Source organism: Erythrolamprus reginae, chromosome 1, assembly GCF_031021105.1.
Source record: "Erythrolamprus reginae isolate rEryReg1 chromosome 1, rEryReg1.hap1, whole genome shotgun sequence".
Classification (NCBI taxonomy): Eukaryota; Metazoa; Chordata; class Lepidosauria; order Squamata; family Dipsadidae; genus Erythrolamprus; species Erythrolamprus reginae.
Window position 1 is genome coordinate 250698587 of NC_091950.1, and position 14416 is coordinate 250713002.

General features: G+C 38.5%; 1 protein-coding gene across 1 annotated transcript in view; it reads left to right on the forward strand.

Moving 5' to 3' along the window:
• Positions 1-304: 304 nt before the first annotated feature.
• Positions 305-14416, forward strand: part of APOB (apolipoprotein B) — a 50517-nt gene continuing 36405 nt past the window's right edge. Inside the window, exons 1-7 of the mRNA XM_070732802.1 lie at positions 305-426; positions 6649-6764; positions 8063-8208; positions 10472-10625; positions 10780-10920; positions 12930-13054; positions 13344-13426. Coding sequence (XP_070588903.1) covers positions 363-426; positions 6649-6764; positions 8063-8208; positions 10472-10625; positions 10780-10920; positions 12930-13054; positions 13344-13426 — 829 coding nt within the window. The 5' untranslated portion in view covers positions 305-362. The remainder of the gene's footprint in view (positions 427-6648; positions 6765-8062; positions 8209-10471; positions 10626-10779; positions 10921-12929; positions 13055-13343; positions 13427-14416) is intronic.

A 14416-nucleotide genomic window follows, 5' to 3' on the forward strand; every position in this document is an offset into this window, starting at 1 on the left:
TTCCTTTGGCTTTATAGCTAGGCATAATTTTTGCAAGCCCTTGTTATGAAATCTCCCCCATCAGTGATAAGAAGTGACAGTACAAGCGGTGCAATTTCAAAGGGTTATTCTGCTTCCCTGTGCCTCCTAACACCCACTGGCATGGGCTGAACCAGCTCAGAGTAGCTTTGCTGGGGCTATTGCACAGAGGATGCAGGACTATAACCTTTGGACCTTTTGCAATTCGCTCTGAACACTAAACCCTTTGGCTCAGCTGCTTTGCCAGGGAGTATTTAAAGGCAGGTCCAAGTAGGGACAGTCAAACTGACTTTGTTGTTGGAGTACGAGAAGGGGAGCAGAGCAGCCCAAGGTTGCCTTTCAACATGGGGCACCCACAGCTGTGGCCCCTGTTGCTGCTGCTTCTGCTAAGCAATGAGGCTTCAACACGTAAGTAGAGAATTCTCAGATGGCTGGGAGAGAGAGAGTCGGTTCTTTAAACACAAGAAACAACCTGGATGTGAAAATATTCAATAGTCAGGTGGCTAATAATAAGAGCGGTCTTGACAGATGTTTGGAATTATGACACGTAAGGAATTTATGAAATCAAGAATGGTTCTGGATTTGGCTCTTTGGTATACAAATTATTTGTTTCACAAACCGTTCATATTAGCATGAAGTCGGGTATGGCCCTGCTCAGCATGCATATGATTTCAACTTTATAGAGAATATTGGGAATTGATCAAATGATCTGCTGTGTTGGAATAGTTTATAAGATGTTATAGAATTGCTGGTTCTGCTTATTTTTAGAATGGTATTTGCTTATGGGGATCCCTTCTGCCAAAGGGTTTTGTTCTTTGATTTATATCTTACTTTTTTCCATGAGAATCTCCAGTGTGGTTTTTGCTGTTGCTTAAAAATATAGAATCAATGCAGTTTGCAACTTGAAAATTAAATCTTTAGCTAAATTATTGCTTAGGAAAGTCACATAACAGTCAATAGTTGTATCAAGAAGACATACCATAGATCCTTCCTTAGGAGCATATCCAGTTTAAATCATTTCAGATTTAAAGACCATAGGATTGAAAAATAATGTACTTGCAATCGTAAATACAGCTTTCAGGGACCAAGTCTCCAAGGCTATCACTTGAGCCAAACGTAAATGTTAACTGGATTCAACATGGCAGCCTGATATCATCTTTATTTTATCACATATTAACATTATTTACAAATCAGCCAGGTCTACAAAACTTTGCATCTTCTTAAGTGTTTTCATGTGTTGGATAGATCTGATTCCCCCCCCCCCCAAAGCTGCAGTACTTAAATTATTTGTCTTGTATTACAGTGTATATTCAAAGTTGTTTTTGAGTACTTGTATTTATTTCCATAGAAGGTTGTCTGATTGATACATTTAAGAAAGGATATGCTTGGATGGAATGATGTTGCCTGGATGAAAATAAGTTTACAGAAGTTTGTATCTTGTTTCTTTTTGTATCTGAATGGTTGTCATATTTCACACAGTAAGGTTGCTTCTCTGCATTTGTTGCCTATAAAAAACAGCATTAAGATCATTTCCTCCACTAGATTCTAAATGTTAATGATGGAACTCACTGGCTTCTGATATAAAACAAGTTGGATTTATCAAGACTTGGATAAACACAAAAGCATACTTACATCCAGTGGGCTTCATTCAATATTATGGGAGAAAACTTAAGAGAATTTCCTTGCAGAGAGGTTTATTGTCATTCATTATTTTTGTATAAATAACTCAAGGCAACAAACATATCCAACACACCTTCCTCCTACAGTTTTCCCCACAACAATTCTGGGTTGAGAGAGATGTTGACTTTTATGCCAAAAGGTGAAACCAAGAGACTCACAGTCTCTTGGTTTCTTGCCTGATGTTTTAACCACTAGACCAAACTGTCTCTGGGTTCCACAAAAATCTAGAACAGGTTTAGAATATGCATCAGTTTCGGGAGATTCTTATTTAGTCCAAATTATGAGTCTCTTTCTATTGATTTTGACCAGCAGCAAAGAGACAGACAAATAGTAATATAAAAATACTTTTTTAAAAATAATTCAGTCAGACATATATATGAATTATATGTTTTATCACTGAAGCAGTTTCTTTCAGGTTTTGTAGTAGATGGTGCTGATTTTTGCTAGTGTAATTTTCATATATTTGCCAATCAAACATAAATTGTTGTTTTCTGATCATCCAGACTTTTCTGTCTTAACTATTAATATTACTTAATACAAAAGACTGACCTCTTGTTAACAAAGTTTTTGAAAAATGACTTTAACAAGCTTAAGCTAACACATCCTCTGAAATGGACCACCGCCTTAATACATTAAAATCATACAAACAGTATAGTTTTATAGAAACAAAATTGGCATTTTGCTAATATAGTACACAATTGGAGCTTTGGGATTTGATTTTTTTTAATTTTTAATTGTTTTTATTATCAAGCCCATAAAAAGGCCTGGTCATCTGATACTTGATTTAATACAATAGAAATCTATAACATTAAAAAATAAACTATACCCATTTTGTACAGAGAGAGATTCCTGGGGCATTGTTTCCTGTTCATAAAAGATTTTATAGAATACAAAGATGCTTGTAGGAGAATCTATCCCAAATGTAGGATCAGACAGTATCACGCTATTCTTTATTAGAGTGGTATTTTGCTAGCTATAACTCCTTAATTATTGCTAGACAAATGATTTCTAAACTGGAAAGGGCACAATTAATTTCATTTTACTCTACAGAATAAAATTTATTATTATAGAGAAGATTTTCATTCTACAGAAGATGAAAGGAGTTACTTGAATAAGTATTTTATTTAAAATAAAAGCCCTGTTTGTTCAAGTAATTCCTTTTTAAATATCTTCCTTTATGTGATTCCTTCTTTTTCCTGGCTGCTATAGAATAATCATTAAGTAAACTTTCAGGTTGGACTGTCACAGAGTACATACCAATATGCACAACAATATTATTTATTATTTATTTATTTATTTATTTATTTATTGGATTTATATGCCCCTCTCCAGAGACTCAGGGAGGCTTACAACATATAAAAAAGAACAATACAATGCAATACGCTAAATCCAATTAAGTAAAATTAAATAAACTACTCTAAATCATTAGCTATATTAAAAAATCAATCACACCCATTTGAACAGCAACCATACAAAACATTTTGTCGGCTAGGGGGTAAGATCTAACCCCCCCAAGCCTAGCGACATATGTGAGAGTCCCGCCAAATGACATTGCTTATGTGTATAATCTTTATTATAAACCGTTCAAACTTGGGAGAAGAGTGAGCAAGCCACAAAAGTTATTGAATCTGTACAATATTAATTGTGTGGGATCTATAGATAATAAAGATTAATGTGGTGCAGACAATTTTTTTGTTTGTGATGCTCTATGGAATCCAAACCTGAACTTTGAAAAGCAGGACAGAAAAAAATACTGGCACTTTACAACTTTTATGTAAGAGAAGACTTTTGAGAATCCCACAGACAGTCATGATCGCCAACGTCCAATGATGGATATGGCACAAGAAGAAAAAAGATAGTGATGGACACAAGTGGATTGCAGGATAAGGATGAGCCTCAGTGGTGCAGTGGTTAGAGTGCAGTACTGCAAGCTACTTCTGTTGATCACCAGCTGCCAGCAGTTTGGTAGATCAAATCTCAGTAGGCTCAAGGTTGACTCAGCCTTCCATCCTTCCAAGGTCGGCAAAATGACGACCCAGATTGTTGGGAGCAATGTGTTTATTCTCTGTAAACCGCTTAAAGAGGGCTGTAAAGCACTGTGAAGCAGTATAAAAATCTAAATGCTATTGCTATAAATCAGACTTCTTATATTTTGGTGGCTTTAGCAGATACCCCGCTTCCTTGAGAAGTCCACCATTGGTGGTAGATACGATAGGAAAAAGAAGACAAGAGGCTGATCAGCAATAAGATGGCTGTATGGAAACACAGCCTGAAGGGTCCAACTGAAGAACAGTTACTCTTAGAAAATGTAATCTATGTGATCACTAAGAATAGATACCAAGTTGTTGGCCCATCATTAGTTAACAAATCACTTGGAGTCTAATAGTAGAAGAAACTCTTTGAAACAACATTTCAGTATTTAAAATCTGATTCAGATTTGGGGCAAGGTGAGGGGAACAGGGACAAAATACATGCAAGCTAGTAAATGTATACGCAATACTTTTTTAAAATAAAAGCCTATGCAATTTTCTAGGAGCTATCCACTTGTGTTTAATATGCTGGTTATTTGCCCAGTGGATTGCAAAAGATTTTTCCCCCCACTACTAATCTCTCTTCCTCTAAAATAATTACAGTGATGATGTATAAACTCTACTCAGGCAGTGCAAGTAGGTTATCTTCAGAAATGGAAATAATTTCAGCTTCAAAAAGTGCATGGCTGGAAAATAAACTAGTATTGTGCTTCTGATATTCCAAGTAGAGTTTACTTGGCTTTTGGCATATTATTTTTATGGTTGTAGAAGAATGGCAGAATAAAGGAAGCTGCATAATATTTTATCCCCTAGAATAATAATTGGGCAATGTTGACATCTGTTTTTAAATTTTCGCACATTAACAGCAATACACACACACATATGAATGGCAAGGAAAGGGCAGAAGAAGAAAATTGACTTGAAAATGAAATATTGGTAGAATTTGCAGATTAAAATCGCAAGAGCCAAAGATCAGAAAGTGCTTATGAGCAACTCTGGAAAACTTGTTTATTCTTAAATGCTTGGCTGATTACATAGCGTTCTTCTTGAGGATCAAAGTGCCTGGTGAGTTTGTTTGCTCTCTGCCCCCTGATAAGCTTTGTTTTTTCCAAACGTAGCCCTTTGCTGCCATCTAGAGACAACGTGGCTATCTCAGTCTTTCAATAAAATACAGAAATTGTCCAGATTTTTTTCCTTCAGTTTTATCTTATTTGCTTTGTAATGGTAGCTTTGCAAAAGAGGAAGAAGTGGGATTTTTGTGGGCTTAGAATTCAACACTGACATTATATTTAGATGTAGGGAGAAGAATGCTTGGTCAACCTATTTGAGAAAATATGAATCAAGGTATTTAGCATCTTTCTTTTTAAGACCACTATGATGGGGACTGAAATAGTAATGCTCTTTAACTGATTGTTTTCGTTTAGTTATCCCTGTATATCATAAATACAATACATGTGAAATATCATACTTTCAGATGACGGGTTATACAAAGCCCATAGTCCTGATCCAACAGGGGCCTAGTAGCTAGAAAAGACACGAGGATTACCCAGATAGTAAGGTTACAAGGCATGTAGCTCTCGCGGGGAATGTTCATGGGGGAAGTTGGTATTACTATCATATAGCAGGAAGCCAGCAGAAACGAATGAGCAGTGCCAGTGGTCCGAAGATCATTGACTGGCATTATGGTGAAGGTTAGAGATAAGCGTCCTTATTCCGTTTCCCTCCAAGTGCGAAGTGCGCACTGTAATACACTACCTGAATGCTAAGGGCATGAACACTGCTATGATGGGTGCCCAAGATGCATTCAATTCAATTCAATTTATTAGATTTGTATGCCGCCCCTCTCTGAAAACTCAGAGCGGCTCACAACAATAACAAAAACAATATTCCAGCGAAAACAAATCTAATATTAAAAAGCACATAAAACCCTATCATATTTAAAAAAGCAAACAACATATACATACCCAAACATAAATATAAAAAAGCCTGGGGGAAAGGTGTCTCAACTCCCTCATGCCTGGCGGTATAGATGGGTCTTGAGTAATTTACGAAAGACAAGGAGTGTGGGGGCAGTTCTAATCTTCGGGGGGAGTTGATTCCAGAGGGCCGGGGCTGTCACAGAGAAGGCTCTTCCCCTGGGGCCCGCCAAATGACATTGTTTGGTCGACGGGACCCGGAGAAGGCCAACTCTGTGGGACCTTATCGGTCGCTGGGATTCATGCGGTAGCAGGTGGTTCCAGAGTTACTCTGGTCCATACTGAAGCACACAAAATCGACAGTCAGTGCCGCCCGAGAATTTCTTGACTGCTTCGAGATTGAAGGCGAGGCTTTTCTCAACTATATAGTGACAGGAGATGAAATTTGGGCTTATTACCATACTCCAGAGAGCAAACGTCAATCAATGTAGTGGCGCCATGCCCATTCTCCTTCAGCCCCAAAATTCAAAACTCGGCAATTGGCAAGAAAAATCTTGGGCACCCATCACAGCAGCATTCAATACTTGATTTGGTCTTGACTGCAGGGGTGAGCTACTGCCCAGACGGGGGGAAACACAGTGGGGTAGCGAAAATGGAGCTCCACCCCAGAGCATCCAATTTGCACTGAAAGATATTGAAAGAAAATGCAGGGCGTCCCGAATAAGCCACGCCCACAGTGTGGTAGTAAAAAGTTTGATAGCCCTTCACTGCTTGAATGTATTCTGATGTACCCTGACAAAGTAATTATTTTTATGTGGAATTGTTTGTAGTATCTCAAAGTATCTTGAGAAAATAAATGGCACAAAAAGAAGAAAAAAAAGTTCTATGTAAATAAGATATTTAGCAGAATGCATAATAAGGTGAAGAACTGTACTTATTTTGCAATCATTCAAATCCAAATAATTGTAAGGGGAAATTCATACAAACATACTTATGTCTTCCAGGAGATGCAACCAGATTTAAGCCCTTTAGAAAGTACATCTATGATTATGAAACAGAAATCACAAGTGGTGTGGCTGGAACAGCAGATTCCCACAGCGGCTCAAAAATTAAGTGCAAGGTAAGGAAGGGGAAGGATCAAATATTTGCAGATTATCAGGCAATACTAGCACTTTAAAACTATGTTCAAACATTTCTCTAGTAGATGGTGAATTCACATTTGGCAGAGATATCGTAAACCTCCAATAAAAAGTTGCACAAAAAAATCCTAATACAGTACTTGTTATTGTATTTGAGTTTTAAACTCAACTTTTAAAAATGGAGTTTTAAAATGTCTGATTTAGCTTATGACTTGAAATCAGGGGTCTCCCTCCTTTCCAGGTAGATGGGTAGAGATGGCTACAGTGGGGGAGAGGGGACAGTTTAATACACGTGCTGCTTTCACAAATGCAGCTTCTCACACATGCTCACCCACCACTTCCGCAGCCCGGATCTAAACAGACTGCGCCCTAGGCTGCAGACCAGGCGTTAAGGACCTCTCCTCTAGATCTCTTGTGTGTTACATACAAAATACAGAGGTTTAAAGTTCATTCCTAAGAACTCATTCCTGGCTAAAGCCAGAGAAATTTTCTCATTTTTAAAAATTATGATTATAACAGGCATAACTGACTCCTTTATATAACAGATTTCTCTGACCACCCTTATTTGAATTCAAAATGCTATTAGCTATCTTGATTTATCGTGACTATTTGCTGTTTATCTACCAAAACTATGCCGTCGTGGTACAATCCATTTCTTATATTCTTACTTAACTCATTCTTACTTTTTAAAACCCTCTGAAATCCAGATGATAGGATTTGAAAAGGAGGTAGCACAGGATGAATGATACATACCAGAATAAATTGGATAAATAATTAGGAAGTTTGGATTAAGAATTTGGCATTTGATATTATATTGTATTGTATTTTAATTTGAGGTATGTGAATTTGAATCTCTGTAAGGTGTGGAAAAATAATACAAATTTATGCACCACCACCACCCAAAAAAAAATATTTCTCTGACCACAATCCCATCCGATCTGCGTACCATTCTAGTCAAAGCTGCGGAAATGATCTTATGCATATAAAATGATGCCAGCACATTGACGAACCGAAGCCCTGAATCCTAATGTTATTTAGTATAGCAATGCCATGGGTGTTCCCCTCCTTCCCCTGGGGTTAATTCCTCTGCTCTCTTTTAAACATTTTTAATTACTGCTGCTAAGTATTTAAGTAGCAAGATCCCCATCCACTGGTGCATAATCTCACTGGCAAGTAGCAGTGCTGTTCTGAAAACATCCTGCATGATATGCCCAAGTGATTCCAAATGAATTGACTTCATAACCAGTGTTTTACACCATTTTCACTTATCTGTTTTCAGGTTGAGCTGGAAGTTCCACAACTCCATAATTTTGTCCTGAGGATAAACCAATGTGCCCTCGAAGAGGTGTATGGCATTGATGCCCAGGGAAAGGCTCTGTTAAAGAAATCGAAGAATTCAGACGAATTTACTGCTGCCATGTCCCAGTAAGAAAAATTCCTACCTAATTTTCTATAGGATTCTAATACTAGCTAAGTGTTTTCTGATGTGAAGGACATTGAATAATAAGCAATCCAATCCAATCAGAATAGAGCTGGAAGGGACCTTGGAGGTCTTCTAGTCCAACCCCCTGCTCGTGCAGGAGACCCTATCCCATGTCAGACAGATGGCTGTCCAGACTCTTCTTAAAGACCTCCAGTGATGAAACACCCACAAATGCTGAAAGCAAGTTGTTCCACTGGGTAATTGTCCTCACTGTTAGGAAGTTCTTTCCTTGATTACTTTCCACTCATTGTTTCTTGTTCTGCCTTTTGTTCCTTTGGAAAATAAGTTGAACCTCTCTTCTTTGTGGTAGTCCCTCAAATACAGTAATGGAATATTGCTATCATATAAGTTGTGTCCCAAAGAAAGAGCCAGAGAATAAACTCTACAGTTCTGTTGCAGATGGCTTTTATACTATGCTCAGACAGGGTGTGTCGCTACAGCATAAACTTTGAAGCAACAAGCCTTATCTTATGCTGAAGCCTGCTTTACCCCATATTTTTAGTGATCCGCTTTCTAATATTCTCTATGAAACCAGGGAAGAGTAGTGGTGCAACAGTACTCAGACCCTGAGCAAAACATCCATAATCTGGATGCCTTAATGATTGCCATAAAGCATCCAGCTGAAAATTGCTTTTGTGAGCATAGAGCCCCGTATAAGAAGGAAAGGGTTTAGATTTCCAAACAGCTGCTCATTTTTTTCCCAAAGTTGTGAAACACAAATTCCGAAAAATTCAGTAAAAAAAATTTTTTTTTGCAAGTCACCTATGAAAAAAGTTTCTGAAAAATATCCTCATGATTTATCTCTTTGTCTGCAAACCTGGGGTGGTTTCTGGCTTACTTTTCTGCCAGTTCGCTTCCTCGCCACACGGGTGCGTGCGCATGCGCAGTGCTAAAAAAAGTCTTCTGTGCATACACGGAAGCAAAAAACAAGATGGCAGGGCCTATGGTGCCACTGAGAGAGCCTGTTCTGGGGCGTGTCTAGCCGACCATCGCTGCTGGTTCGGTGAGCAGAGGGAAATTCCTGCTACTGGTTCTATAGGACCAGTCTGGCTCAGCAGGAACCTACCTCTGCTGCAAACCAATTATCGAAAGAACAGTAACATTTCAAACATTAGGTGGTTTGAGAACAGAGCTTTGCTAAACAGCTCTGGACATACAAAATTGTAGATGGACAAGGAAGGATCCTGTTCTGTGTTATGACCACAGATAAAACCATGTCACCAGCAATTACCACAATGCATTTTAAACAGAAACACATAAAAAAAGAGAAAGAAGAATTCCAGGTACAAATTGGAAAAATTGCCCTGAGGCATCGGGGGGGGGGGGGGGAGCTCGTTTTACAAGAACGTTCCATTGCAAATAAAAAAAAAGTTTTTTATTTAAAAGAAAAGGAACACACTTTCTGAAATGCATTGGGCCAAATAAAAACTTGGGATTTCTCCTTCTCTGTTTTGTTTTCTTTATGCATCATGACATGTGCTGTAATGTTTTCCTTTTTAAAAAGTAGATATGATCTGGCGGAGATCCTACAATTTGGGGAGGAGAGATAGCTATATTTTTCAACAATAACGGAGAAGCTTGCATCTGTTTGTTTATCTATATGTAATGAAAATCTATATAGTGTTCAATCGTAGAGAATAGCTGGAGAGACAATCTGCTAGGCATGGGGCTATTTTATAATGTAAAATTCAATTTACCGTAACTCAATTCAATTCAATTTATTAGATTTGTATGCCGCCCCTCTCCGAAGAAATTAGGAAAAAGATGACAATCAACTGTTATACTTAAAGGTTTTAAAACTAATGTAGGATGCTTTATAAGGCTGCCTGGTGTGAACAAATTTGGTTCAGAGAATGATATAGTGTCAAGCATCATGACAAGATTGACAGTAACTGAGGTGATTCATGAGCATGGTGCAAGCAATTGGTGCATTGTGAAAGATACTTAAAAAGCTCTTGAAGATAGAAGCAAGCCATAGCAATCCAAAATGCTTTGGAACCCCCAAGTGGAAATAGATACTGGGGAATAGGTCCAAGAACTAGATGGATGGAAAAACAAACAGAAGACTATAGAAGATAGTGTTGGCTGGAGCATGAAGAAAATCATTCTACATTAAAGAAATTTTCCTAGAGGTCTTCTGTTTTATATTCTAATGTTAAACAATGCTTTTCTTTTTCTAAATAAATAATATTTTTGTTTGGACAGATATGAGCTGAAAGTCAAGATTCAGGATGAGAGGAACGTTGAGCTATATCCTGTGGCCAACGAAGCGACACATATACTCAACATCAAAAGAGGCATCGTCTCTGCTCTTCTTGTGCCACCGGAGACAGAAGACAATATCCAAACATTGTCCATGGTAAAGAGCATACCCGTCCCATTTTCTTTCAATTAATATGATCAGATATGGATCAGTGACCCAGACAAACTGTTGCCCCTGTGAGAAGGGACCTTTGGGTCACCAGTCTTGCTTTGGTTAACTATAGAGAAATGTGGTATTTTTGTCTTTGTAGGATACCGTGTATGGAGCATGTGACACCAGCGTTGAAGTACAGAGTAAAGCAGACATTGAAATAACAAGAAATCTGAAATCATGTGAGAACTTCAAACCTATCAGAGATTATGTCAGCCCAATTGCTTTCATCAAAGGCTTGGTAAGTACATGGAGCATGAAAGAAAATATGCATTATTTGTCTTCTATGACTGAGATATACTATATTTTCCATAATCACTATAATTACAAAATTCAGCTATCATTTTATCAATATTTAGTTTGATGAAATTCCTTTTCACAGAGGTCAAGTAAGAAATATTACTTTTTTTAATGAGCAACCGGGATTTAAAATTAAAAAGGAGAAATGCAAGTTTCTAGCAGGAGTTATGATCTAAATTCCTCACTTTGTTTTGTTTTTAGCATTGGCTTTTGTAAACCTATCAAGTGGTTCACAACATACAGAAGTTCTCAAATTAAATTGGAGCATTCTGCCTAAAAAGTAAATCCATCTTCTCCGCCCCACAATACCAAATCATTTTGTGAAATCACAAAGAGTTTATCAACTCTGTGATAATGCGTTCTTTAAAGTTGTTGCTAATACAAATGACTGTTTAAAAAAGATTGAATAATGATAGGTATGGATTTTAAACTGGTATTTTATATGATCTAACCAAGGAAGGAATAACATTTAACTGTATATTTGGATACAAATATACAGGTAAATGTTCTTCGTTCCTTGGTAAGATACCAAGGAAAATACCAGTTTAAAATCCATACCTATCATTATTCAATCTTTTTTTATCCAAATATACAGTTAAATGGTCTTCCTTCCTTGGTAAGATCATAAGAACAAAGCAATTGCTTTGTTCAGGTGCTTTTGCTGTATATTTATATCCAAATATTATTATTATTATTATTATTATTATTATTATTATTATTATTATTATTATTATTATTATTATTTATTGGATTTGTATGCCGCCCCTCTCCGTAGACTCGGGGCAGCTAACAACAATGATAAAAACAGCATGTAACAATCCAATACTAAAACAACTAAAAAAAACCTTATTATAAAACCAAACATACACGCAAACATACCATGCATAAATTGTAAGGCCTAGGGGGAAGGGATATCTCAGTTCTCCCATGCCTGACGGCAGAGGTGGGTTTTAAGGAGCTTACGAAAGGCGAAGAGGGTGGGGGCAATTCTAATCTCTGGGGGGAGCTGGTTCCAGAGGGCCGGGGCCACCACAGAGAAGGCTCTTCCCCTGGGTCCCGCCAAACTACATTGTTTAGTTGACGGGACTTGGAGAAGACCCACTCTGTGGGACCTAACTGGTCGCTGGGATTCATGCGGCAGAACGCGGTCCTGGAGATAATCTGGTTCGGTGGCATGAAGGGCTTTATAGGTCATAACCAACACTTTGAATTGTGACCGGAAACTGATCGACAATCAATGAAGACTGCGGAGTGTTGGTGTAATATGGGAATATTTGGGGAAGCCCATGATTGCTCTCGCAACTGCATTCTGCACGATCTGAAGTTTCTGAACACTCTTCAAAGGTAGCCCCATGTAGAGAGTGTTACAGTAGTCGAGCCTCGAGGTGATGAGGGCATGAGTGACTGTGAGCAGTGACTCCCGGTACAGATAGGGCCGCAACTGGTGCACCAGGTGAACCTGGGCAAACACCCCCCTTGCCACAGTTGAAAGATGTTTCTCTAATGTGAGCTGTGGATCGAGGAGGACGCCCAAGTTGCGGAAAAGCACCTGAACAAAGAAATTGCCATCTTCATTTTCTCACCAAAATAGATGACAAGCTAAACAAGTCATCAGAGAAATCATATTCTAGGGACAGCAGCCCTAATTGCTATTCTGGTCACTGTAAATAAGCAAGGACTGTTTGAAGAAGGGTAGAAGATGCACTGAGTGTTCCATTCTTCCTTTGCTCCACCCACATTTGTACTAGAATGATTAGCAAGAATAGAAATAGCCAGCAAGTCCAATACAGTGTAAAAATGCACCAGGATTCTAGAGAAATGGCCAAAGCCTCTGTGGGCCCCTCCTCTATGGGTCCTAGTACGAAAATAACTTTTATGGATTCTTTTTTAAAAAAATAGGCTTATAGCGGTTCGGCTTTGAATCTAATTTACTCCCAATTTTGTTTGCAGAGTGGACCTTTATCCACCCTGATAAGCAGCGACCAGCGTTGTCACTACATTGTGGATACAAAGAAAAAGCATATATCTGAAGCCACTTGCACTGAGAAACACTTGTTCGTGCCCTCCTCGTACAAGTAAGTTACAAAAGGTTATTCCCCGACTTCACCCTCACATGGTGGGTTGCTAGCAGTTCACCCCGGATCATGGATGTCATCACGGACAATCTGCACATGCGCAGAATGCTCTGCTCATGTGCAGAAGGTCTGAACACAAGCAAAGCAAGCATGCACGCATTCACAGTTTCGATCTGGTAGCGAAAGTAAGTGAAACCCACCACTGCTTCCTTACCGCAGTTTACATCCATGGTTGTAAACGCCGTGTTACTTTACACAAAGCTTTGTTGCTTTTTCTTTATTGCAATAGAAATCAGTATGGCATGGTGGCAAAAGTCATTCAAACTCTGAAATATGAAAACACCGCCAACATCAACAACAGGAACCTGGATGGTAAGCAATGGTTTTCACTTTGATCTAGTTCCTATGAATCATGTAAGGCAGGGCTTCAAACCTCCAGTCTGTGGGCTGGCAGCAGAGGCTGTGGCCCAGGGGTGGGCTACTGCCCGGATGGGGGGGAACACTGTGGGGTAGCAAAAATGGAGCTCCACCCCAGAGCACACAATTTGCACTGAAAGATGTTGAAAGAAAATGCATAAGCCACGCCCACAGTGTGGTAGTAAAATTTTCACTGCTGTGGCCTGTCAGAAACCAGGCCGCACAAAAAAGCCAAGCCCCATCCACGGGATGCAGACGCCCCCTCCAGTCTGTAGAAAATCCTCTCTCCGTGAAACCAGTCCCTGGTGCCCCAAAGCTTGGTGACCACTAATGTAGAAGGTTTTTTTCCCTATATTACCCATAGTGGGGAAAAGGAATTAATATTTTACATACCTGGTTTCCTAGAGGAGGTCTTAAAGAAAGCATTTAGATTTATTAATTCATTGAAGAATTGTCTATCACAAGGAAAAGGTGGGAGCAGCCACAGTTGTATCTCATTGACTATTATAGCAGTATCTATCATTTATTTATTAGATTTGTATGCCGCACTTCTCGGAGGACTCGGAGCAGCTCATAGCATTTAATATGACAATACAACACAAAGGCAGATCTAATTAAATTTAAAAATTCCAATATTTATCATATCATATCATTATATATTATAATATCATATTTTATCATATATCGTATCATTATATATTATAGCAATATCACAGCAGTAGCTCATTGACTATTATGCTTCTTTAGAGCTTCAATAAAGATTTTAAATTAATAAGCGCACAGGCTGAATGCTAAATTTAACATGGCTGCATAGAAAGAGAAATGGAGTAAAATAATGTTTATTGAATTTTAATAATCACCCCATGCAATACAGAGAGGCACTGTGAGCAAACTGTTTTGATCTGTACTACAAGACTCAGGCAACAAGGTCTTTGGCTCATCTTT